Here is a 25,974-nt window from a genome sequence, read left to right as displayed (position 1 = left end):
CAGCGTTCTTGCCTGGAGAATCCCAGGGACGGGAAGCCTGGTGGGCTGCTGTCTATGGGTCGCACAGAGTTGGACACAACTGAAGCGACTTAGCAGCAGTAGCAGCAGCAGCAGAGAGACTAACACTTCCACACTGTCCTTTGCTTATCTTTTCTGTGAGGTTGTTCCTTTCTCTTACCTATTTGCAGAAATTCTTACATCATGGACATGGATCCTGGTTGTTTATACACATCATGCATGGTTTTGGCTGATGTCATCATCTTCATAGCGCCTCTGGGAAGATGTTGCTGCAGCAACCACCCTGGTTTCAGGATGGACAGTGTAGTGACAAGACAGTCAAGGTAGAAGATGGTGGGTGGTGGAAAGAGAGAGTCTGCCCTCAACCACCTCTGATGGTGAAGGCAGTGACGGATGCACTGAGGAAAAAGCAGGCAACTTGGAGACGAGATAACTGTTTAGCCTTACCAACTATGCCATTTGGACTTCACTTCTCTGAAGCTGGCTTTTCTACAAAAGAGGGGAAATTTGCTTTCTATAGGTTTTTGTGTGGAACAAATGAGTAAATTCGTGTAAACAGCCTGCCTCAGGGCCTGGCACTATCCGTCTGGCACCCAATACCATGATATAGACAGATGCTTTTTGGCCATTTTGAAGGATCATCAACCCATAGCTGATGCTACTTTAATATATTTTTATTATCCATTTGTCATAATGTCCTGGTCAGCTGTGACATATTTGGGAACTCTTCATTCAAAGCTTGGATACTGAAATACTCTCAGACTGTAAGGTCGCCGCCCACTTTCAGTGATTGGCAGATGAGGCCCTGGGGCCGGAAGTGAGGAGGAGACTCAGTCAGGAGCCTGGAGTCGGGGGCGGTAACTTCATCCAGCAAAGCCAAGGGGAAGGGCAGGCGAATCCTTTACTATGGCTGGAAGAGGAGGTCTTTTGATGCTGGAAAACTTCATAGGTGGAAAATTTTTACCTTGTAGCTCATACCTAGATTCCTATGATCCCTCCACAGGGGAAGTGTACTGCCATGTGCCAAACAGTGGGAAAGAAGAGGTGAGTGCATTCAGTGGGAGGAGACTGAAATCTACTTAGCCTGGCAGTGACTTATGGTACTTAATTTTCGAGGAGCAAAGGGGATGGCTAAATGTTAGCCGAAGGAAGATTTTTAGTTCTAAGAAGGTTTATTTTGTAGTTGGGTGTATATGATGTATGGAACAAATCTCAGGTGATCATATGCAGAAATGACTAATAAGCTAGATAACCTCACAGGGAGCCACAACTCTCAGATATTCCTCAGTGGCTGCTAGTAAAAAGTAGTATTTGTAAGAATTATCATATTACTAAGTGTTCCCTTTCTTGATCAAGTTTGCCTGAATTTGCCACTGTATTCATGGATTTCCAGAAAACCTGTTACTTCACTAAAGTAAACAAAAATTTTAAACCCAGGGATTACTTATCCTCTAATAATTCTTCATGTCTTAAAATTATCTAATAAAGTAAAAACCGATCATTTGAACGATGAAATGCAAAATCAAATTCCTACATATTTTTGGATTTAAATTTAACATTACTTTTTCTTACTCAAAGGAAACACACACACATTAAAACTTTTTTTCAGTGATGTAGGGTTAATATTATTCAAGAGTTTTGTAAGATATTTAAGATATATTTGATTAGTATCTTATTGCACTGAGAAAATAAGTATATTTGAGGTGATAAATGTGGCTGATGAATGTAGACTCATCTAAAGCCCAATAGATTTTAATTTACTTTGTAAAGCACAAAGAACTAGATTATTTAAAAGATAAATGTAGTCTTTATATATATATTAGCAAATAAGTAGTCTATGCAAGGCATTTTTTAAAAAAAGGGTTAAGATTTTTTTTTCTCTAAGTTAATAATATTGTAAATCTGTTTTGTATTAAAAAAAAAAAACCTTTAGACTTCTGGATTAAAGTTTGCAAATATTGACTAGTTTGTTGGTTAAACTGTAACCCACAGTTTTATCTGTTTCAAATGACCAGGGGTTACATGCGGAAAATCCAGCTTTGTGTTTTCCAGTTCTCCCTGTCTGAGTCCTTTCTGAAATAAAGTTAAAAATGACAAGTACATCAAATTCAGGTGAAATCTTTTCTGCAGCTAATGACTCAGCCTTTTCAGATGAGAGAGAGGGATCAGTACACCTGCCGGTAGAGGAATGTATATTTTGGATTTCCCAGTAATCTAGCTTGCAAACATTGCATCTGATCCCACAAATCTCATGTTTTTCTGGCTTGAAGAATATGGTTGTCATGCAGGTTACAAGCCCAGTGTCCCCCAAAAGTCATTCACAAAAAGTGCTGCGATGCTGCCGACAGGGCTCGTGGTCTTTCAGCATCTGCCTTGTGCCGGGCATTCACTAAGCCATGGAGCAAAAATCATCCCAGATCAGCATTGTAACACCTGTAAATGAGACTCTATCATCATCCTTATTTTATGGGTGACAGCGTGCTTATATCAGTGATCACACGTACACACACGCAGGCACACACTTTCATAGCTTTTGCACTGTAGTGTTGCAGTCATAAGCACAGATTGGGGTTCGACTGCCTGGCTTCAAAGATCGGCAGCACCACTTACTATGTATGGTCTGAATTTAGAGCTGAACCTCCCTGTGCCTCAGTCTCTTTATCTATAAAATGGGGATAATAATAACATCTTCAGTGTTGTTCTGAAGATTAAACAGACTGACATATGTAGAGCCCTTTGTGTCTAGCATCGGTAAAAGCTTTCCAAGTAGCTTTTGCTGTTATTATTGTATATCGTGGATTAATACGTGCTCTATATTAAATAGACATAGGACGTGTGACCGAAGACAACTTAGAAAATATGACTGGACTTGAATTTTCTGCTTTTTGAAAAGATCAGAGTTTTACATGGACAATTGGAGGAAGACCAGATTTGACACTGACTTTCCTCTTGTTGGCTGGCAGTAAGGTGTCCCTGAGGCTACAGCTCCTGGTGGAGATTTGAGATTTGGTTTTTGAGGTGAAACTACCCAATTCCCAGAAATTTATAATTAAGATGAGAATCATTTTTTATACCTTTAGCTTATCTGAAAGTGACCTTGTTTACGTAAAGAAAACAGGAAGGTGTGTAGATCAGATTTGGAGTGAGAGGGCAACTGAATTGTCACATCATGTGATGCAAGAACGGCTTCCCTGGTGGCTCAGTGGTAAAGAAGGGGCCTTCCAATGCAAGAGATGTGGGTTTGGTCTCTGGGTCGGGAAGATACCCTGGAGAAGGAAATGGCAAGAAAGATGCTTGGCTGGAAGACTGTGGGAAAAGATTCTGAGACTGAGATTGGGTCCCATGGTGGAAGAAAATGTGAGTGATTAAAAGTGCTATGCAGGTGAGAGAGGAGAGGAGTGAGACGCAGCCTCTGGATTTGCCGTCTCTGGAAAGGGCATGGCTTAGATATTTCTTAACACATTATTGACCAGGGATTTTTACAGAACCTAATGCCTATGGCTGTGGGCTTCCCAGGCGACTCAGTGGTTAAGAATTCACCTGGCAATGCAGAAAAGGCAAGAGACACAGGTTCAAACCCTGAGTCAGGAAGATCCCCTGGAGTAGGACATGGCAACCCACTCCAGTATTCTTGCTGGAACACCCCATGGACAGAGGAGCCTGGTGGGATACAGTCCACAGGGTTGCAAAGAGTCGGACACGACTGAGCACATACAGTGCCTGTGGTTGGTGATTTGTTAGGTGAGTGAATGTTGGATCACAGGGATATTTGTCTTTTTCTTGGCCTGATATTTACATCGTCTGAATCAGAACTATATTCTGAAGAACTGTCATCTTCTGAGACAGTCAGACAAAGTAGCTGTATAAAATTCACTAAAAAACTTTTCTTCACTCAGAATTTCATGATGCATCATTTTTGAAAATTTTACAGAAATCAACTTGCATTTATAACATACATAGGATTGGAACAAAAACCCAGGGAAGCAAAATGTGAATGATAACAACAGTCACAAGTTGTATAATGATCCCTCAATCAGTTTTAAGAGAGGAGAAAGGCAGCAGGGGTTTAGTTGCTTAGTTGTGTCCAACTCGTGTGACCCCATGGACTATGGCCTGCCAGGCACCTCTGTCCATGGAATTCTCCAGGCAAGAATACTGGAGTGGGTTGCCATTTCCTTCTCTAGGGAATCTTCCAGACCCAGGGATCGAACTCAGATCTTTTGCATCACAAATGGTCTCCTGCATTGCAGGTGGACTTTTTACTGACTGAGCCACCAGGGAAGCCCTGAAGGGGCAGAAGATGCCCTGATGATTCATTTCGCCTGCATGAACTGGCCTTGCTTATATCTTCCCATTCATTGTTTGCTTTGGATTTAACTCTAAAACCTGGTCCCCAAGCCATCTGTTCAAATTCTTCTCCAACAGAGGACCCTTCCACTGGGTGGAGCCAGGCAGAGGCAGGGACTGTGGTTATGCCATAGCAGGCCAGCTGTGGTCTTGGAAACTACAAAGACCTGGGTTTACATCCTGATTCTGCCACTTATTAGCTGTGTGACCTCTGGCAAGTTACTTGAGCTCTCTGTGCTTCAGTTTGTTCATCTGTAAAATGGGCTTAACAATACTCATGTTACAGAACTTTAAAGGGGGTTTAATGAAATAATTTGTGCAAAGCATTTAGCACCTTCCTTTATGTATAAAAAATAGTCAATACATAACTAATATGACAAGTCATTCCAAGTCAGAATGACAGTCTGGGATGTGATTTCAAACTTTTAGACTTATCAAGTATGTCAAAACTTCTTTAAGAGTTTAGGGACTCAGTACACCCTTAAGATTCCTCTCTCATATGATATTCAAAAACTTCGGTATTTTGAAATTACTGAAAACATATACCAGCTATTGAAATAGCTTCTTTCGATTATTACCACATTCTGGATAACTTGATTGAAATGGAGAATTTGGGGGTTTTTTTGTGGTGCCCTGCTTTGCTGGTTAAGTAAACAATGCTTCATGGGCACTCAACACTGAAGAGTGTCAAATATTTGGAACTAGGCAGAAAAAAAGTGAGATAAATACAGACCTGGATTCTGGACGCATCTACCCTCGAGTGGTTGTTCAGTTGCTCAGACATGTTTAACTCTTTGTGACCCATGAACTGCACCATGCCAGGCTTCCCTGTCCTTCACTATCTCCTGGAGCTTTCTCAAACTCATGTCCATTGAGTTGGTAATGCCATCCAACCATCTTCTTCTCTGTCATCCCCTTCTCCTCCTGCCCTCAATCTTTCCCAGTATCAGGATCTTTTCCAATGAATCAGCTCTTCGCATCAGGTGGCCAAAGTATTGGAGCTTAAACATCAATCCTTCCAATGAATATTCAGGGTTGATTTCCTTTTGACTGGTTTGATCTCCTTGTTGTCCAGGGGGCTCTTAAGAGTCTTCTCCAGCACCACAATTTGAAAGCATCAATTCTTTGGCACTCAGCCTTCTCCAATGAATATTCAGGGTTGATTTCCTTTTGACTGGTTTGATCTCCTTGTTGTCCAGGGGGCTCTTAAGAGTCTTCTCCAGCACCACAATTTGAAAGCATCAATTCTTTGGCACTCAGCCTTCTTTAGGATCCAACTCTCACATCTGTACGTGACTACTAGAAGCTATTAGCTTCTGTTCCACAAGAGCAACAGGGTAAGGTGACCCTTTTCTGTTTGCTCCTGCAAGGTCGAAGCCGCGGTGGAGGCTGCCAGAGCAGCTTTTCCGGGCTGGTCCTCCCGGAGCCCCCAGGAGCGCTCACAGGTGCTGCAGCGGCTGGCGGACTTGCTGGAACAGTCCCTGGAGGAGCTGGCCCAGGCTGAGTCCAAGGACCAAGGTGAGAGGGGTCTGTGTCAGCTTCTTCCCTCTTTCTCCTGCCCCCTCTCTAGTGGAGCCAAGTTTAGTGCCCTGTCCTGTATGGAAATGCGCTTACTCAGATGCTGGCCATTCACACCCTCCTTCCAAGTTGTCAATTGATCTCTTGCCTCTTAATCATATGAATAGAACTCAGGACTCTTCCATCACGTGACCCCTTGTGGGCCCATCAGGCCCGCCCACCCAGTGCTTCTCTTGGCAGCGGTAAAGCTTGGAAAGCCCGACCAGCCAAGGCTTCAATTGCAAGCCTCTGAAGGCTGAGGCTTGCAATTGGCCCACTTCTGCCTCATTCTGATGGTCAGAGCAAGTCAAGGCTGAACCCAAGTTCAAGAGGCAGGGAAATAAACACACTGTTGGTAGAAGGAACTACAAAGATGTTATAGCAAAGGGCATGGATTTGGGGAAAGAGGTAGAACAAGAAGGCTGAGAGTGCAGCCCTCCACCAGTTCTAAGTAGAGAGTTTCAAACCAAAAAAAAAAAAAAATTTTTGTCTCTTTTTTTTTTTACTGCATTATTCATTTGTTTTTTATTATATTTTTTTAAATGGAAGTATAGTTGCACTTATAATGGATAACCAACAAGGATAATGGATAACCAACAAGGACCTACTGTGTAGCACAGGGAACTCTGCTCAATGTTATGTTGCAGCCTGGATGAGAGGGGAGTTTGGAGGAGAATGGGTACATGTGTATGTACGGTCTGAATTGCTCTGCTGTGCACCTGAAACTGTCACAGCATCATCACTCGGCTTTACTCCAATGTAAAATAAAAAGCTAAAAGCAAACAAAACAAACAAAAGTTGAAGTGTAGTTGATTTAAAATTTTGTGTTGGTTCCAGGTGTACAGCACAGTGATTCAGTTATATACGTCTATATACACATTCATATAAAAGTGTGACTGCTCTTCAAACTGTCTTATGTGTGTGTGTGTGTGTGTTGGTTGCTCAGTCATGTCTGACTCTTTGCAACCCCATGGACTGTTGCCTGCCATGCTCCTCTGTCCATGAAATTCTTCACTCCAGAATACTGGAGTAGGTTGCCATGCCCTCTTCCCGAACCAGGGGATCTTCCTGAACCAGGGATGGAACCCATTGCAGGCAGACTCTACCTTCTGAGCCACCAGGGAAGCCTATGTATATGTATGTGTGTGTGTGTGTGTGTATTAGTTGTTCAGCTGCTCAGTCATGTCTGACTCCTTGCGACCCCATGAACTGCAGCATGCCAGACTTCCCTGTCCTTCACCATCTCCCGGAGCTTGCTCAAAACTCATATCCATTGAGTTGGTGATGCCATCCGACCATCTCCTTCTCTGTGATCCCCTTCTCCTGTATTTAATCTTTCCCAGTATCAGGGTCCTTTCTAAAGAGTCGACTCTTTGCATCATGTGGCAAAAGTACTGGAGCTTCAGCCTCAGCATCCGTCCTTCCAGTGAATATTCAGGACTGATTTCCTTTAGGATTGACTGGTTTGATCTCCTTGCAGTCCAAGGGACTCTCAAGAGTCTCTCTCTGTGTGTGTGCATATATATATATATTCTTTTTCAGATTCTTTCCCTTTATAGGTTATTACAAGATATTGAGTATAGTCCCCTGTGCTCTACAGTAGGGCTTTGTTGGTGATCTGTTTTATATATAGTAGTGTGTATATGTTATCCAACCTCCTAATTTATCTCTTTCCCCTCCTTTTCCCTTTGGTAACCCAAGTTTGTTTCCTAAAAGCAAAGATAATTTGAAGGGCACATAGTCAAGTAATGTAGAAAAATTTCCAATATGTCAGTCACTGTTCCACTCCCGACACAATTTCCCAATTTTTAAAACTGCTTCCCAGAAGTCATCGTAATGGAGTAAACGTCTGCAAATCTCTGTAAAGATGGTTAGGATATACGTGTATGTATATATATGATATGTCTGCTGCTGCTGCTGCTGCTAAGTTGCTTCAGTTGTGTTCGACTCTGCAACCCTATAGACCATAGCCCACAAGACTCCTCCGTCCGTGGGATTCTCCATGCATGAATACTGGAGTAGGTTGCTGTGCCCTCCTCCAGGGGATCTTCCCAGCCCAGGGATCGAACGTGCGTCTCTTAAAGTCTCCTGCATTGGCAAGCAGGTTCTTTACCACTAGTGCCATCTGAGAAGCCCTGTATGTATGTATGTACATATGTGTATATGCATATGTGTGCTGTAAAGGGGCCTAAAGTTAGAAAGCATCTTGACCCCAAACCTTTAAGTAGAAAATGCTTCCTGACATGGCAGAGTCTCCCAGCATCACTAAAGATAACTTAGGTACAGTTCGGGTAAGTGTGTGTCTAGGAAGTGCGGGGGGCCCGTGACAGTGAGCAAGGCCCACACAGCATCCTCTGCTGGTTCCTATCAGCGTTCTGCCACATGCTCATCTTAATGGCTCCACTGTGTGCTGAGGAGTTAATTAATATCATCACATGTTTTTTGGTGATGTGCAAACACAGCTGTCTTAACACCCATTATTCCATCCCCTCTGCAGCATGTCCAAAGCTTGGTGATTCTGAATTGAAAGAGGTGGTTCGGGTGAAGCGGTAGCATCTGGAATGATGATAGCTATGAATCGTTCATTCTAATAAGCAAAGCTTATTTGACTCAATTCTAACCACTTCTACTTCATCTTATAATCTCACATCTAATTATTTCAAAGTCTTATTAAACCATGATCAACACTCTCTGTAATCAAGCAATACCCATCCCAGGCTGGAAGGAGTAGAAGCTGCTTCAGAGGGAGCTGGGATTAGTGTGCGGTAGCGTCCCCTCGAAGTTCAAGGTGAAGTACGCTGACAGTGCCTTCTGCTGTTAACTTCTTACAGGGAAAACCATAACCCTGGCGAGAACCATGGACATTCCCCGGGCTGTGCACAACTTCCGGTTCTTCGCCTCCTCCATCCTGCACCACACGTCTGAATGCACACAGATGGACCACCTGGGCTGTCTGCACTACACAGTGCGGGCCCCCGTGGGCATCGGTAGGTGCCGTGCAATGACAGCTGGGCCACAGTGGCACGTAGAGATGCTTGGTCAGCCCTGTAGAAGTGATCTAAGGGAACAGACTTTAAACAAAGAAACTTCTGCTTTATCTGAAATTTAATTGACCTTAAAAATCTAAATCTAGTTTATTTTGTTTGTGTCAAATTCCCTACTTATCCCTACATTGTTCTTGAGGAATCACAGGGAAAGGAATGACACTGAGAATAAATTCACAAACCAGGATGTTTTGTTCCTTGTAATTAAGAAAAAAAAAAAAACTTTCAGGAAAGTAGTGTGGTTAAGATCACAGTGGGGTAAACGTCACTTTTGTGTGCTTCAGTATTGTTATCTGGAAATTGGGAGAATAGTTTAATTTTGTCTATATATGTTGTATGTGAATTATATAAATTAACAGATGTAGAGCACTTAGAACAGTGCCTGGTACTGTGATAAATAAGCCTTGACTGTCTTATCTATTGATACTTATTTCTGTGGTTCCTGCATTTCAGAAATATATGCAATGACTAAAGATGTCCACTAGATGTCATTGTTTCCTCTGAGAAAAAACCATTAACTGTTATACTAGTTCCATTTTATGATAGGATAAAGGAAGATGTTAAAGAAAAGAAAATGGACATTTTGCCACTTTGATATCTGAACCCTTCAGAAATAACATTTTCAAGGCAGTATAACAAAACTTTAGTCTCCAAGAAGTATACTAACACACTATGCTGCAAAAATATTCTCTTAACTCCCTGAAGAGCAGATTTTTCAGTGGGAAATTTAATAATATATAAAGCATATTTACTTTCATAGCTCAGGTTTGAGGGTAGAGTATAAAATAAAGTGACTCCATTTACTTATTCATAACATGGGTTTTATTTTTATGCGTTTTGTGGTCTGAAATCTGGATGGCTTCTTACATGAAGACACATTCTAAATGTTATAGATGTTACTTAGCCAGCAAACCTATCTGATTAGGATACAGGTGAGAACCTAGAGATAATTTATTTATTAAAAAATTCCCTGGGTTAGCTAAAATGGATTTCACATCTCAGAACCTATTTGCTCTTATTTATTACAAATGTGAACGATTTAAGATCTTATGTCTCAATCCACAGCTAATTAGAAAAACAGGTGGAAAAATTTAGAAGAAACAGCGCCTAGACCATTTAAAGATAAAAAAGATTGTTGAGACAGTGCAAAGATCAGTCTACAAACCTCAAAACTGATCACATTCTGAGACTGTTTAGGGAGAGGTGACAGCATTTTAGCCCTGGTACTTATACTGTTCTTATTCATAAATATAATTGAAAGTCATCAAGAAAAGAGTAAGCTGTATTGACTATAGTTTTAAAGGTATGGCTGCTTGTAATATATTTTAGACTTATTTCTCTGAAATTCTACAGAAATTCTGCAAAAGATTGGAGATTCTTTGTGGAATTTTTTGAAACATTGAATTTCCACAAACGATTGCGATTTTGGAAGAGCAATCTGACATTTGGTGTAGCACGAAGGAGTTTTCATTAGTAAAGCATGTCTGGCCCATCTGCTTTGAAGGGTATGTCATTGCTGGCAATGCTTCTGTTCTCCTCTGTTAGCTGCTCTGATCAGTCCCTGGAATCTGCCCCTCTATCTGCTGACCTGGAAGATCGCGCCAGCGATCGCTGCTGGCAACACAGTGATAGCTAAGCCCAGCGAGCTGACTTCCGTGACTGCGTGGATGATGTGCAGACTCCTGGAGAAAGCAGGTAATCAGTGTTAGGGTGTCAGAGGAGAGGCACATGACTGGCTTTGGAGATGTATGTTTTGTAGGCTTCAGCCACTGTAGGGTCACTGACATTTTTAAAATAATGAAAAAAAATTTTTATTGGAGTATAGTTGCTTTACAATGTTATGTTAGTTTCTACTGTACAGAAAAGTGAATCAGATGTGCATATACATACATGTCCTCTTTTTTAGAGTTTCTTCCCACTTAGGTCACCACAGAGCATTGAGTAGAGCTCCTTGTGCTGAGGTTTTCATTATTATCTGTTTTATACATAGTAGTGTATATACTGGAGAAGGAAATGGCAACACTTTCCATTTTTTGTACCTGGAGAATCCCCATGGACCGAGGAGCCTGGCAGGCTTCAGTCCACGGGGTCACAAAGAGTCAGACGTGACTGAGTGTATATATGTCAATCCCAATCTCCTAATTTATCCCACCCTCCCTTTCCCCTCTTGGTGTCCATACATTTGTTCTCCATGTCTGGGGCCACTGACATCTGAAAAGTTATTTTGAATAGAAATCTGCTTGGCAGATCCCAGGGACATCTTTGGTTATTTGTCTTCTTTAACCTTTTCTGAGAAATACACTCTTCTGAGCAGATCCACGGGCTTTGCTCCCACTGCTTCCTTTAACCTTGCCCAGAACGCACTGCTGTCGGACAGTCCTCCCTGCGGGGCTCCACGGACAGCAGCCAGAGCAAAGGACAGCGGCACAGAGGCTGGCTACAAGAGCCTGACCAAATCCGACACCAGCCTTCCCCAGACAGTGTCTCCAATCATCAATTTAAATCCTGCATTGGCACCACGAGTGGATCTTGATGAAAAGAAAATATTACTAGATACCACTCTGATTTGCATAGGAACAGAATGCCTGAGACAAATAGCCCATTTTCAAGACAATTGAATAGACACCCCTTAGTTTTCCCTGCACGGGAACCCACTGCCGTGTGGATGATGATGCACTGTGGCTCCTTGTCTTTCTCTTGCTGATGGTTTAATGGCCACGTGTGTTCCTGGCTTCATTCCAGAGTGTTGAGCCGACACCGTGCCAGGGTTGGAAGGTCACAGGCAGGAGGCTTTAGCTTGTAACCCACAAGGAAGCCCCTCACTGTGAGGCCCTGAGCTCATGTCTCTGGGTTGGAATGACCCGCAGGTGGGCTGAGGGAACAGGCTGTCTTTCGGGCCCTGTCAGTCTCTGCTGTGCTCGCTTCCTTCCAGCCCCCAGAGAAGGTGCTTCCCCGCTCATTCACGACCAAAGAGGGGGCGGTTGCTGAAAGCCTGTCTCTCTCTCCTAAACACCTTTTCTCTCAAAGCAAAAACATACATGTTGGCTTCCAGCATAGCTGAGCCAGTTCCTTACTCCAGGGTATAGATGACAAGTTAAGTGGCGCTTGTTTAGGGAAGCACATGGGGCCTTGTGACCCTGGTTTATTTCCCTCGTATCCTATGGAGGAAAGAGGTTACCCAGGCTAGGTCTCGGGGTTGACGTCAATGGCTGCTCTGGACCTCTGGAAACATCCTTACCAAACTGGTAAGGATGAAGCGGACATCCTTACTTTCTTTGCATCCCAGAATGTGTCATCCTTTCCTTACAAAGGTGACCGTGTTCTATCCCTTTCTTTGCAAAACTGAGTCTCTAGTATCTGCAAAGGTCCAAGGGGTTTCTTCCCTGTCTCTTGCCTGCTGGTTCTTTGGTGTGAGACAAAAGGGGGGCCTCTGCTCTGCTTCATCCTGTGTTGGGAGGATGCATGAGGAGGTGGGGAGGGACCACAGGGCCACATCCTAGACACCTCCCTGTCCTAAAATCAGCTACGTCTTGATCTATGAGGATTGTTCTTGTCTAACCACCCTCCCCTTTCAAATAACCCAGAACCCAGTCTGCATGAGAGTTTAATGTTTCCATTTATTTGCGCAGCACTGCACTCTTATTCCTATGGGTAAATAAACCTGTTATACCAAGATGGTCCTTCCCTCCCTCCCACTCTGGGCTGGTTTTGCCAAACTCTCCTCCTCTAACAAACACTGAGAGTGTGATGATCCAATCACACCTGATATGAGCCCTCAGTTTCTCCACTGGGATAGGGGTGTCAATCTCATCTACTTAATTCTGTTTAGAGCACTCTAAGAGAAACTTCCAACTGTGTAAGAAAGCTAAAACCACCTGCTAATACAGTCTGGATATTGCAAGATCTAGCTCCTCTAGTCCTGAGTGTTCAAACAGACTTGGAAGATGAACTTCCTTTGAAATAAAAAATCATTTAAGATGTTTTGAAGTACCCCATGAATACCTCTTTGCAAATCTTAGAATATTTGTTTTTATCTTGGGTGCACCAAATGTTTGCCCTTATTCTTGAAGTGGCCACTGGTGGTAGATTTCTGGCCCTTCCTATTAATTTTTGTTCTGCTCTATTTAAGCTTAAAATTTTCCTTATCACCATCCAGCCATATCCTGGCACTGGCAGGCCTCCCTTCGCTTCGCTGTCTCTTAGCCACCTACACTGAGTTTTAGTGAATTGTTATTTGCCAATTAAACTGTCTTTCCTCTCTTATAACCAGAATCTCTTAAGGGTAAAGGGTGAATGTCTCTAGAAAAATTTCATTAATGTCTGGATCAAATGGCAAAATGGTTTTGAGAAATACAAGCCACTAGATACATAACTCAATTTATTAGCATTGGAGTTCAAGGAAATGTAATCAAAATGTAAATTCCGTTGAGTAGAAGGCACTCTGCCTGCTGAAATGAGCTCATTTTCCTGTAATGATAAATATGTGGTATTTCTGTTTTTTCTCACCCTTTTAAAAAAATGCTAAAATAAGCATTAGAAGTGATTTGAGCCATTTTTTTTTGCCTTCAGGATTCACAAAGTCCAACAGTCCACATTCTCTGGCTCTCAACTCTCCATCTGAATACCGGGCAAATATCCACAAGCTCGCTAGTGATGGAGATGCAGGACTCATGAGAACGTGAATGACGGGAAACTTTGTCCTTGTTTTCCCCTATCATCAGCTGGCAGGACCTCTCCCTCAAACCTCCTCTTTGGCCCAACCCATGGCCCAGCTGCTCTCATATGGTGTCTGTGAGCCAGGATACACTTGAGCTGGATTTCAAAGAAGTATGCAGGCTGAATGCGGAGGTGGGGCCATTAGAGGGAGACTCTGCCAGATCCCTGTCTCTTTAGGGGCTCATCTGGATAGGGCCTCAAGGTGATATGGTGAAGGCTGTGCTCTGTGGGAAGGGGTTCTTGATGGTCATGGATCATCAGTGAGAACTTATCATGTATACCTTAAGAGCATGTTCTTGAAGAGATGATTTTAATCCAAGAGAGTATGTGTAAGTCAGAGCAAGGGAATGATGATAGGAGCGAGAGAGTAGTTACCTTACAAAAGAGCATTTCTGCATCTCCTGTTGTTCAAACCTGCAAACACAGGGAATATACTCAGCTACCTCCAGGCAAACCCTAAGAGTTTCCTGGACACAATCGAATGCACATAGATTTTTTTTTCTCAACACTTAAATCTTCCCGAAATCAAGAACCTTTTCTGAATTGGATACTGTACACATTCATGCATTCATTGACTTAATAGTTACTTACTAACCAACACCTAGTTTTGACTTCTATTGGTTGTTATTTAACCCTGGGATTAAACCTGGGTCTCTTACGTCTCCTGCATTGGCAGGTGGGTTCTTTACAACCAGCACCGCTTCGGAAGCTCTTATTTAACCTCACTTTGCCTCAGTAGTCTCATGAGTGATGTGAGGATATTAATATGATGTACCATGCGGAGCTATTGGGAGATCTAAAGGGTGTAACCCACTTATAGTTACAGTTGATTCACAGTGAGCACCCAATAAATGTGAGCATTTACTGGTATTATCTCTTTACATTTTTATTTTTATTATTAGTAAAATTATTTTAATAACATATATAAGTAGCATTATATCTTCTTTTCTCATTGATCTGTTTTAAATGTGATGCATTAAAAATATTTTTCTAGGGATTTCCCTGGCGGTCTGGTGGTTAAGGCCCTGCATTTCAAATGTAGTGGGTGCCAAGTTCGATCCCTGTTTGGGGAGCTAAGATCCCATATACCGACAGCATGGCCAAAAAAAGATTGTTTTTAAATTGAGTATTCATTCTATCTGGCAAAGTAGGCCATGGCACAAGGGATACAACAGAGGGCAAAACACAGACCCGTGTCTGCTCTTGGCTGGTGCCCCTTCTGGTGGTGGATGTGTAGTGAACAGGTAAATCCATAAAACACAGTGAATACGTGCAGGTATAGGGCAGTAAGTTTTTGTAACAGAAAAGCCTGGAGCACCTACGTGGGGGTGTTCTTGGACACTCAGTCTTAGAGGGTGATGGTGCATCCAGATCATGGGGAACAGGACCTTCATCTCAAAAGTCACCTTCCCCGGGGGACCCTCCGTCTCTCTCCTAGGGAGGTAGCTGCTCTCTTCTCTGGCTTCTGCAGTGTGGATGCTCCCTGAACTTAACCTTTGCTGTCCTCTCTCACAGGGCCTGACCTGCCTGAGGGTATCTCTGCATCCTCAGCCCCTGAGGCTTAGTCAATACTCTGGAATGAATTACGTAGGACATTTAACCCTGCATTTTCTAGGGCAAAGCACCCAGAGAAATTCCACCTGGGGCATAATACAGGCAGAGATGATGCTGTCGTCTCTGTTTTGCTATTGACTAGAGACAACCATTAACATCCCTTCTCACCCCCATTCAAGCTACAGAAATGAACACAACATTGACAGCAATCATTTTGCCAAGAAAACCCCAAAACACCACCCCCCAAACAAACAAACAAACACTGTGAAGGAGAATCTCTGTGTAACCTGAAGCCCTTGACACGCTGAGAAGAATGGCTGTAACCGGTACTGCTTCCCATCCAGGTGTTCCCCCAGGTGTGGTAAATATTGTGTTTGGAACGGGGCCCAGGGTAGGCGAGGCCCTGGTGTCCCACCCAGAGGTGCCCCTCATCTCCTTCACTGGGAGCCAGCCCACCGCCGAGCGCATCACGCAGTTGAGCGCCCCCCACTGCAAGAAGCTCTCGCTGGAGCTGGGGGGCAAGAATCCTGCCGTCATCTTTGAAGATGCCAACCTGGCCGAGTGCATTCCGACAACTGTCAGGTCCAGCTTTGCCAACCAGGTATGTCCTCTGTTTTTCTCCCCCTTTGTTTTTTCGCTTGTTTTTTAACTCAGCAGGCTTGTCAAACAGCATCTGTTGTATCACAATGAAAACCAGGGTGCGTAGGTCAATGCAGGGCTATTTCAGTGAGAGGAGAATGGTTACACTGTGTTACTCTTTTGACTATCTCTTCAGTCTTATTTCACGTGGTGGCATTGTGGCATCACAGCTCCTGTTTAGCGAGCTCTTCTTCTCCAGTTGTTCAGTTGCTCAGTCAGGTCCCACTCTTTGTGACCCCATGGACTTCCCTGTCCTTTACTCTCTCCTGGAGTTTGCTCAAACTCACGTCCATTGAGTAGGTGATGCCCTCCGACCCTCTCATCCTCTGTCACCCTCTTCTCCTCTTGCCCTCAGAACTTTTATGGGGGACCAGCCATGGGCCAAATGATTGCTTTCTAGCTTCTCCATTCCTCTGTTTATACTTTTCCCAGTCTTTTCTCGCTGTCCAAGAGTCCTATCTCTTGGAAAGCTTATTCTCTGCCCTCACCCAAAAGCACCTCAAATGCATTCACACACTTAGAAATAAATATTTGAATCAGTCTCAAGTGAGTTTCTTACCTTAAAATCATGGAGGAGCCTCAAGCAACTTTGTATTTCCTGATCATTGGAAGAATTGTGAAGATCCAATATCAATGTGATGAAAATATATGTTTATGTGTACAGGTGCAATCATATATACACAATGTTGACAAGTCCACAGTGTGGTTTGTAAACTATTACATGTTATGCTCAAATAATAGTAAGGATGGCTGTTCACTCAGAAACCTTTTAGTGCCTCTCCCGGGAACACCCAGTGTCTCTGTTTGGATGTCCAGTATCATCTGAAACTTCACCTGAACAAAGCAGAACTTATGATTTCCCTCCTTTCCCTGCACCATGTCTGCTCTCCCTGCCTCGTGTTTTCCTTTCTGAAGAAAAGACTACCATCCACTGTGTGCTTGGGCCAAAAATCTGGGACTCATCCTTGTTCTAACCTGCTCTTTTCCTTCCACCTCACTTATCCACCAGTAGGTCCTATTGGTTCTATCTTTAAGGTATATCCGGAATCTTCTTGGGAGCACCTTTGCCAGTTTCTTTACCCTTTTGGAGTCCCCTTGCCCCTTTAAGAATCTGTTGACCTCAGTGGATTCCTTTTACGTCTCTCATCTCTGTTGATTCCACCTGGTCCAAGGTACCTCCCCTTACCGGGTGTCTGAAAAGCTCTCCTAACCCACTCTCATTCTCTCCAATTCTATTCTCCACACAGCTGCCAGAATGATCATTTAAAAATGTAAATCTTGACCACATCTTCTTGCTGCTTAAAGCTGTCCATGATCCTTTCATGATACTGGGGATAAAATGCAAGCTCCTTGTGAGCCTGTGAACCTATAAGATTCTGCATGATGTTGCCTCGCTCCTCACCTCCTGCCTTTGTCTCTATGTTGCTCTGACCCCCATTCCTTTCTCCACTCCCCCACCCCCTTCAGCCCCATTCACCTTCCTCGCTTTCCTCACACACTCCAAGCTCATTTCTCACTTACTGCTGAGAATTCTGTACCTCTATCCATCTGGCTCCTTCACATCAGTCAAGGGTCAATTCAAACATTTCCTGTTCACTAGCGTCATGCAGGACTCCCTTTAATAAAAGGGAGTAAAAGTTCTCCCTCCCCACGAGTTTCTACTCTTATCCTCAGCTTAGTTTTCTTGTATTGTTTTGGTCATGGCCTGAAGTTGTGTTATTTATTGAGCATTATTGCGTTATTGCCTGTCTTCCCACAAGACAATGTATTCCAGACGTTGGGACTTTGTCTTGTTGACTGCTGTTCCCTATTGTCTAGACCAGTGCCGGATATGTGACAGGCACTCAGGAGTGCGGGGCGATCTGTCCATGCAGTGGAGCCCCCTGTCTTGTCCTTGTCTTCATGAGTCATTCTTGGCAGGGTGAAATCTGCCTCTGTACCAGCAGAATCTTTGTCCAGAGGAGCATCTATAGTGAATTTTTAAAGAGGTTTGTAGAGGCGGCCAGAATGTGGAAAGTTGGTATTCCTTCTGATCCATCGGCTGACATGGGCGCTCTGATCAGTAAAGCTCATCTGGAGAAAGTAAGTAAAACCCTCTGTGTAAGTTTCAGAAAGAATTCTTAAAAAAAATTTTTTTTTTAAATTTTGTATTGGGGTGTAGTCACTTGACAATGTTGTGACAGTTTCAGGTGAACTGCAAAGTGACTCAGCCATACATATACATGTATCATTCTCCCCCAAACGCATTCCCATCCAGGCTGCCATATGACATTGAGCAGAGTTCCCTGTGCTATACAGAAGGGCCTTGTTAGTTTTCCATTTTAAATATACCCATGTTCCATGTACTATGCGGGGTTTCCCTGGTGGTTCAGATGGTAAGGAATCTGCCTGCAATGCGGGAGACCCAGGTTTGATCCCTGGATCAGGAAGATCCCCTGGAGGAGAAATTGGCAACCCGTTACAGTATTCTTCCCTGAAAAATCCCATGGACAGAGAAGCCTAGCAGGCTATAGTCCCTGGGGTAGCCACAGAGAGTTGGCCATCTATACAGCAGGTCCTTGATGATTATCCATTTTAAATACAGCAGAGTGTACATGCCCATCCCAAACTCCCTAGCTCTCCCTTTCCCTGATCCTTCCCTTGGCAACCGTAAATTTGTCCTCTTAAATCTGTGAGTCCAGAAAGAATTCTTATGGGGAGAGAAATTCAGTGCCAAGGCATAGCACCATCTTTGAAATACTGTTAAATTACTGCCCTATTCTTTTGTTAAAAATTATGATCTGTGAGAAATTGTCTCCGGGTCCCAAGTCTGAATATGTTAAAGATAGATACACAAATGTAATCAAGTTAAAGCAGCACCTACATGACGTAAATAAACTTGGGAAGTCAGCATGGAGTCTGGCTTCCACAGAGCCAGTCAGAGTGAGGAAAGCAAATTTCAAAGCATAAAGGTCAGCTGACGAGAGTGTTGTGGGCTGAGGGTGGCAGGGATTTCCACAGGTAAATGTTCCCAGTCAGTTCTCAGGCAGTGAGGTTCTGCCTCTGGGTGATAGCAAACACGGGTTCTGGAAGTGCGCATCCAGTCTGAACAATGTGGACTTTAGCTGGTGGGGTGACTTGTGGGGTCTTCGTGGGAAAAGCCATTGAAGAAGGTGTTCTCGGGTGCTTTGTGGAATTTGGGTCTTTAAGATCATTTTCATTTCCTGATAAAACTCCCACAATATGTTATAGAATTTTGGAGTTAAAAGATCTCATTTTGAGCTATGGTAACTAAGACCAAGCAAGGGTAATGGTAGTACGCCCCCATGGGTTAACCAGTGAGGGACAGAGCCTTTACGTAGATTCAGCAGACTTGCTACATTTGAACTTTGACTTTCACTATACTGTGAAGCACAGATTCCCACAGGTAGGAACATGTAGCATCAGTCTTCCCAGTCTCTTCTTATTTCTTTTCTTTTCTCAGTAAAATAGGAAGCAAAGTGAGGAGGGGAGATGGTGTTGAAGGTTTCAAGGAGGAGGAAAAGTTCTGAGATAGTCTTCAAGGCGATCAGGAGAGAGAGAAATGGACTTGAAGTGACAGTATTGTCAGCGGGGCAGCTCCAAGGGCTCCCCCTGGAGCTGTGATCACTTGTGGTCACACTAACAAAGCATATGGTCATTGATTTAAAGTGAGGCGAGCCAGCATGGCTGTGTCTTTCTCCAGTCAGATTCACCTGCATAATTGCAGGCACATAGGTAGCAGTTCCCAGAGTGCCCCTGGGGGACCCACAGCTGTGGATGTTCCCATCTTGTGAAGCAAGGTGTCACCTGGTGTAAGAGGCTCCCTGGTTCTCTCTCATCTGACTGTTCTGAATTCAGGGATCCATGCTGTAAACCCACGCATGCAAATAAGTGGCGAAAAATAACTTTTGCCTCTTTCCGAATGCTTCCTGTGGAGAAAAGTTACCTTTCCAGGAGCATCTTTCATTAAGCTCAGGCCAAGTGAAATTAAAAGACGCTTGCTCCTTGGAAAAGAAGTTATGACCACCTCAACAGCATATTAAAAAGCAGAGACATTACTTTGCCAACAAAGGTCCATCTAGTCAAAGCTTTGGTTTTTTCAGTAGTCATGTATGGATGTGAGAGTTGGACTATCAAGAAAGCTGAGCACTGAAGAATCGATGCTTTTGAACTGTGGTGTTGGAGAAGACTCTTGAGAGTCCCTTGGACTGCAAGGAGATCCAACCCGTTCATCCTAAAGGAAGTCAGTCCTGAATATTCATTGGAAGGACTGATGTTGAAGCTGAAATTCCAATACTTTGGCCATCTGCTGTGAAGAACTGACTCATTTGAAAAGACCCTGATTCTGGGAATGATTGAAGGTGGGAGGAGAAGGGGATGACAGAGGATGAGATGGCTGGATGGTATCACTGACTCAATGGACATGAGTTTGAGTAAGCTCTGGGAGTTGGTGATGGACAGGGAGGCCTGGCATGCTGCAGTTCATGGGGTCGCAAAGGGTTGGACACAACTGAGTGACTGAACTGAACTGAACTGATGTGCTGTCTGTGTTTAGTCGCTCAGTCGTGTCTGACTCTTTGCACCTCCATGGACCACCAGGAGGTAGCCACCAGGTTCCTCTGTCCATGGGATTCTCCAGGCAGGTATACTAGAGTGGGTTGCCATGCCCTCCTCCAGGGGATCTTCCCAACCTGGAGATCGAACCCAGGTCTTCCACATTGCAGGTGGACTCTTTACTGTCTGAGCCACCAGGGAAGCTCAGGCCACGGGACCATCTAAGGTCCCCTGTGCAGTTCACCAACTCGCCGGAGACTCAAAGCTCTCTTCATCAACGCAGCAGAGAAACTGTTTTTCTGTCCTAGGCACTGTCATATCATTAAGTTCTCCAGTGAGGGGAGGTATGTCAGTGAAGCAAATCAAAGTATTTGACTTTCCTGTAGCAGTTGAATGATGTGTAGCCCCTCTATGTGTGTGCATGTGCACGCATGCATGCACACACACACAACTGTCTTTTGTGTGTGAGAGAAACCGACACCATTTACAGACTCCTATCGGTAGTTACGACTTTTCTTGGTCATATTCTGATTATTTCTCCCTTTTGCCCTATATCGTGAACTCAGACCAAATACAGACTTGCTGGGTTTCCCGTATTGTAGGTCCTGGAAGCGTTAATGCAATATTTGTGATGCTCAGCATATTCCTCCTGGCTCAAAGGGTCCCGTCCTCTCTTTAGCCCCCCACCCCCCTGCACCCTCCTGAACTCCACCACAGGCTCTCCTCTGCTCTCCAACAACAAGCAGCCTCAGGCTGTGTGAGCTACTCTACCCCACGTGGGCAACAGGACCTTTGTCTACTGAGCCCTAGTTCCATTCAGAGGAGAAGAGTAAACAAAGCCAGCTTCTGACCCTGTTGTTGTGCTGTTCAGTCACTCAGTCATGTGTCCGACTCTTTGCAACCTCATGGACTGCAGCACGCCAGGCTTCCCTGTCCTCCACCATCTCCTGGAGTTTGCTCAAACTCATGTCCATTGAGTCAGTGATGCCATCCAACCATCTCATCCCGTTTCCCCCTTCTCCTCCTGCCCTCAGTTTTCCCCAGCTTCAGAGTCTTGACCCTGTGGTGCCCTTTAGATGATGCCTCATGATGACAAGACAGTCAAGAGGAGGCCACTTAAAGTCTGGTTGTGCTAAGCTCAAACACACTGCCCTTTTAAAACATCCATCTTGAAAAGAGGGTACCTCATGGGGTTGCAAAGAATCGGACATGACTGAGTGACTGCACACACACACACACACACCTCAAAAAGTTCTGAGGTTCTACTAGAAGATGTTGCAGTGTTAAAAAATTTTTTTCACAGTTAAGAACTTAAAAATAGTATTTATCATCAGCCATTTATTTTTGTATTTTAGGGAAGAACAGTACAGATGGTATTTCCATTATTCTAATGCACACAGAAGTGCAGGTAGCTGTGGGGTTCCCCTTGTTTTGTGGTTCCATGCGCAGATCTCTCAGCTTGGCTCGTAGTCACCCCAACACACACTGAAAGTCTCAGAACCATCCTGCTGAGGTTCAGAGGGTCCCTGGACACCTGCCATCCTCACTACTCCGCCCAGAGCATGTGTGCCTGGATGCCAGGAGTCGCAGCTTTACCCTCTGGGTCTCTCACCCCATGAGCCCCTGGAGGGGGGCTTTGCCAGCTTAAGTCTTGTGAGTGGACCCTGTGCGTCTCTGCCCATTGAGAGGGAGCCAGTGGAAACAGCTCGGGAAGCACATATGTGTCTTTTTCAGGCTGCGATTCTTCTCAGTTCAGTCTGCCAAACCTTAGTCTGGGATCAAGGAGGCAGCAGACACGCTCCACTGGTGGTCGTGTTTCCTCACCTTTCACCAGGAAGCTGTGGGGCTGCGTGTCAAGGAGAGGCTGGCTGCCATCTTGGCGTTCCGACCCTCCTCTTCTGCAGTGGGTCTCTGACATCTCCAAACCAACTTAGCCAGGGGGTCTTTGTGTCCATCCTACTTCTGTGGGATTGTCACAACAGATGGAGATGCGGTGACAGAAGAAGCCAACTGGATCGTGTGACAGATGCTCTGTAACGGCAAAGGGCTCCTGGGTGCAGGCGTGGAGTCCCAGGTTCCTGGTGACGGCAGGGGAGGCACGGGAACGGCAGGTGATGTTATCCTCAGGGGATGCAGAAATGTCTCCCTTGTCTCTTTCACAGGGTTGCCTTTTGTTTTTGTTTTTTGTTTTTTTTTTTTACTCTCTGGAATCCTCACCTACATGACTGTCTGGAGAATCTGGCTCTAGGCCAGTCTACCAAAGATATAAGTAACTGGAGAGAGAGAATGCTGGATGTTGACAGTGAGTCTGGAGGAAGCACAGAGGAAGTTCATGGGTTTATCCCCCAGTAAGGCCAAGCTTTGGGTCTAACTAAGGTCCACTCTTTTATTATTTTTTTTTAACCAAAAACATTTTGTATTGAGGTATAGCCAATTAGCAACGTTGTGACAGTTTCAGGTGAACAGTGAAGGGACTCAGTCATACATATACATCATTCTCCCCCAAACCCAGCTTCATGTCCTCCTTTGTCAGTTAAGAAAACTGGCATACAGAGTAGGGGACATCCTTCAAGTCTCACAGCTTGCGAATGTCAGGTTATGCATTATACTGTCATCATCACCATCAACACGAGCAGCAGCATCTGACCCTCAGAAGTTTTGCTATGTGTCAGGTGTCACGCTAAGGACTTTACATATATTATCTTATTTAGTCTTTGCAAGAACCTATGAAAGAGGTGGCACAGTCAATCCCATTTTTCTGACAAGGAAACCGAGGCCTAGAGCATTTGAATCCCTCAGCTGGTAAGGACCTGAGATCAGAGCTCTACTGGACTCCTAAGCCCGCTCTTCCAACCTCCAGGCTTTGACTTTTATGTCCAAAATTACCAAGTGCTGACGATTCTCTGCTCTCTCCTCTCAAGGAAAGGTCTTAGAGGAATAGTTCATTCCATTTTGTATCACCTTTATCAGTCACAAGGTTGTTAGGAGTGTAGATATCATTGTGTCATCTGGGGATATTTTCTCTAGAAAAGAAGTTCAGTTTCGTGTGAGTCACCTTATATGCTAAATTAGATGAATTCACAATTTGAAAACCGACACTTCCCTTCACATTTTATTATCCTAAAAGCTTCGAAGAGAGAATTGGGTAATTTTGCTTAGACACGATCATCTGAAGGCAGAGCGCTTCTTGCACTGTTTGAATGGCTGCTGAAAGTCCTGGCTCTGCATCCAGCCGGGCCTCTGGAGACTCACCTGCACACACCCTGTTCACACAGAACGCTGCCTCTTGGCATCTTTTAATTAATGTGAGTGTGCTGCTTCAATAGGGGCAAGAGAGCAGGAGAAAGAGAATTCTATCTTTATTGTTTATCAGCCATATGAACTATGTACCCTTTCGGAGATTCACTTATGTCATCAGCAAATAGAGAACAGTAATATGTAGCTAATAGAGTTTTGAGAGAATTATGTGAGAATGTGTTAAAAGCACTTATCCACATGCCTGGCTCTTAGACTTTAAATAAACAACTCTCCTTTTCTTACCTGTGAGGGCTGACTGGCCAGATGATGGTTACAGCATGTCTGCCTTCAGGCTTAGCAGCTGAGTGAAAATACAATCAACCTTAGATGTTATGGGGGGAATAACCTTATATGTCTTTCCTGTGTGTGCATGCTCAGTTGTGTCCGACTCTTTGCCCCGCCATGGACTCTAGCCTGCCAGGCTCCTTCATCCATGGGATTCTCCAACAAGAATACTGGAGTGGGTTGCCATTTCCTACTCCAATATGTCTTTCCTAGGTGCTTGAAAAATATTGAATTTTCTCTGTGCTATGTGAAGACAAATGATAAGTTGTTACTATGTTTTTTCTCTGCCCAGGTCAGAAGTTACATCAAGAAAGCTCGTATGGAAGGGGCCCAAATTCTGTGTGGTGAGGGAGTGGATAAGTTGAACCTTCCCCCCAGGAATCAGGCAGGGTACTTCATGCTTCCCACGGTGATAACAGATGTTAAGGATGAGTCCTGCTGCATGAAGGAAGAGATATTTGGTCCAGTGACGTGTGTCGTCCCCTTTGATAGTGAAGAGGAAGTGATTCAAAGAGCCAACAATGTTAAATATGGACTGGCTGCTACCGTGTGGTCAGGCAATGTGGGGCGTGTCCACCGGGTGGCCAAGAAGTTACAGTCAGGCTTGGTCTGGACCAACTGCTGGCTTATTAGAGAGCTGAACCTACCTTTCGGGGGGATGAAGAGTTCTGGGGTGGGCAGAGAAGGAGCCAAAGACTCCTACGAATTCTTCACTGAAGTCAAAACCATCACTGTTAAACACTGACCTCGGCCAGTACAGAAGCTGATGCCTGGCTGCAGAGAATCTGTCGTCCAGTGTGGTGAAAAGAAATCCCTGAATAAATTTCAGCCAAGTCTTGACTCAGCAGAAGATTCTCTCTATAGCTTATCCTCTGTACTCAGTATTTTTACCGACTGGTGAAAAGATGCTTGCTCTTTTCAGTGAGGGGTCAAAGAAGAGATCTCTGAGTAGGAAGGCATGCAAAGGAAGCCACAGAAACATTGGGCTCCTCCTAGGCTGTGTTTTTATTGTATTTTTTCATCATTTTGATTCAATTCTTAAAAATTCACAGATAATTAGTTTCTTTTTTTCATTTGCAAGTATATGGTAAAAAAAAAAAAAATCTACAAAGCCAAAGAGAAACACATCACCATAATCTCTAACTTTGGGGAGTCTGCAGAAATGGTCTCTCCATCCATCAGCCACTGGCATGGCTCATTAGTAATCGACTGTACCTCATTATGCAAGGGTGCTTTGCATGTTGATGATGTAATTTATGTATGATTTGTCAGAGTAACTGTATATGGTAGGTCCTACTAAATATATCTTTATGAGGACAAAGAAAAATGAAGTAATGACTACTTTTGGAAGAAACTCAGAACAAGGAGTTTGATATTTTCCTACTATGGAGTCTAATCAATTCCAATTCAAAGTGTATGTATCTCAGGAGACTTAAAATTTTCGAATACTGTATGGCTGAGTCTCTTTGCTGTCTACCTATAGCTATCACAGAATTGTTAACTATACTCTAGTATAAAATAAAAAGTTTAAAAACTTTACTAGTCTTAAAGGAAACAATAAATGTTAATTTTAGCAAGCAGTCACCTTCTTCATGAATTGTCCTTTATTCTTATCTTCATCCTCTTAGGAGCGTAGACTTTTTACCAAGTATTAGTGATATTCTTAGCTCTTTTTTCCTGAATCTCACAATGTTCAGAGGAGAAATCTGAGATTTACAGACATTAAGTAGCACATTTGGGGTCCCACAAATGATGTGGGGAAAGGAAGAACTTGAATCCAGGGCTCTCAGACGCCATACCCTATGATCTCTGGCCATTTCATGCTTGCCTTGGATATTTCAGAAAAATGAAGTCCTTAGAGCTTCCCTGGTGGCTCAGATGGTAAAGAATCTGCCTGTAATGCAGGAAATTTGGGTTTGATCCCTGGGTTGGGAGACCCCCAAAGAAGCAAATGGCAACCCAC

At 43.9% G+C, this 25,974-nt stretch overlaps 1 protein-coding gene across 2 annotated transcripts; it reads left to right on the top strand.

Moving 5' to 3' along the window:
- Window positions 1-863: 863 nt before the first annotated feature.
- Window positions 864-25,591, top strand: ALDH8A1 (aldehyde dehydrogenase 8 family member A1). Of its 2 annotated transcripts, XM_061428044.1 has the most exons (7): window positions 865-1,062; window positions 5,736-5,883; window positions 8,754-8,909; window positions 10,512-10,661; window positions 15,581-15,837; window positions 17,796-17,957; window positions 24,304-25,591. In XM_061428044.1, exons 1-7 carry the CDS (start codon window positions 925-927, stop codon window positions 24,754-24,756), a joined length of 1,464 nt encoding a protein of 487 aa, XP_061284028.1. In that variant the 5' UTR covers window positions 865-924; the 3' UTR covers window positions 24,757-25,591. The 2 variants fall into 2 exon arrangements, with proteins under 2 accessions (XP_061284029.1, XP_061284028.1); XM_061428045.1 differs by lacking the exon at window positions 17,796-17,957 and having other exon boundaries at window positions 864-1,062.
- The last annotated feature ends 383 nt before the right edge of the window (window positions 25,592-25,974 follow it).

This window comes from Bos javanicus, chromosome 9, assembly GCF_032452875.1.
Source record: "Bos javanicus breed banteng chromosome 9, ARS-OSU_banteng_1.0, whole genome shotgun sequence".
Taxonomy (NCBI): Eukaryota; Metazoa; Chordata; class Mammalia; order Artiodactyla; family Bovidae; genus Bos; species Bos javanicus.
The sequence above is the reverse complement of the archived record's forward strand: the minus strand, read 5'-3'. Positions and strand labels throughout refer to the sequence as shown.

What these genes read in the sequence shown, in the direction of transcription:
- ALDH8A1 (XM_061428044.1), top strand. Translation starts at nt 925, where the DNA reads ATGGCTGGAAGAGGAGGTCTTTTGATGCTGGAAAACTTCATAGGTGGA. An exon ending in CAAACAGTGGGAAAGAAGAG is followed by an intron (nt 1,063 to 5,735) that starts GTGAGTGCATTC and finishes TGCTCCTGCAAG; the next exon opens with GTCGAAGCCGCGGTGGAGGC. An exon ending in CAGACTCCTGGAGAAAGCAG is followed by an intron (nt 10,662 to 15,580) that starts GTAATCAGTGTT and finishes CTTCCCATCCAG; the next exon opens with GTGTTCCCCCAGGTGTGGTA.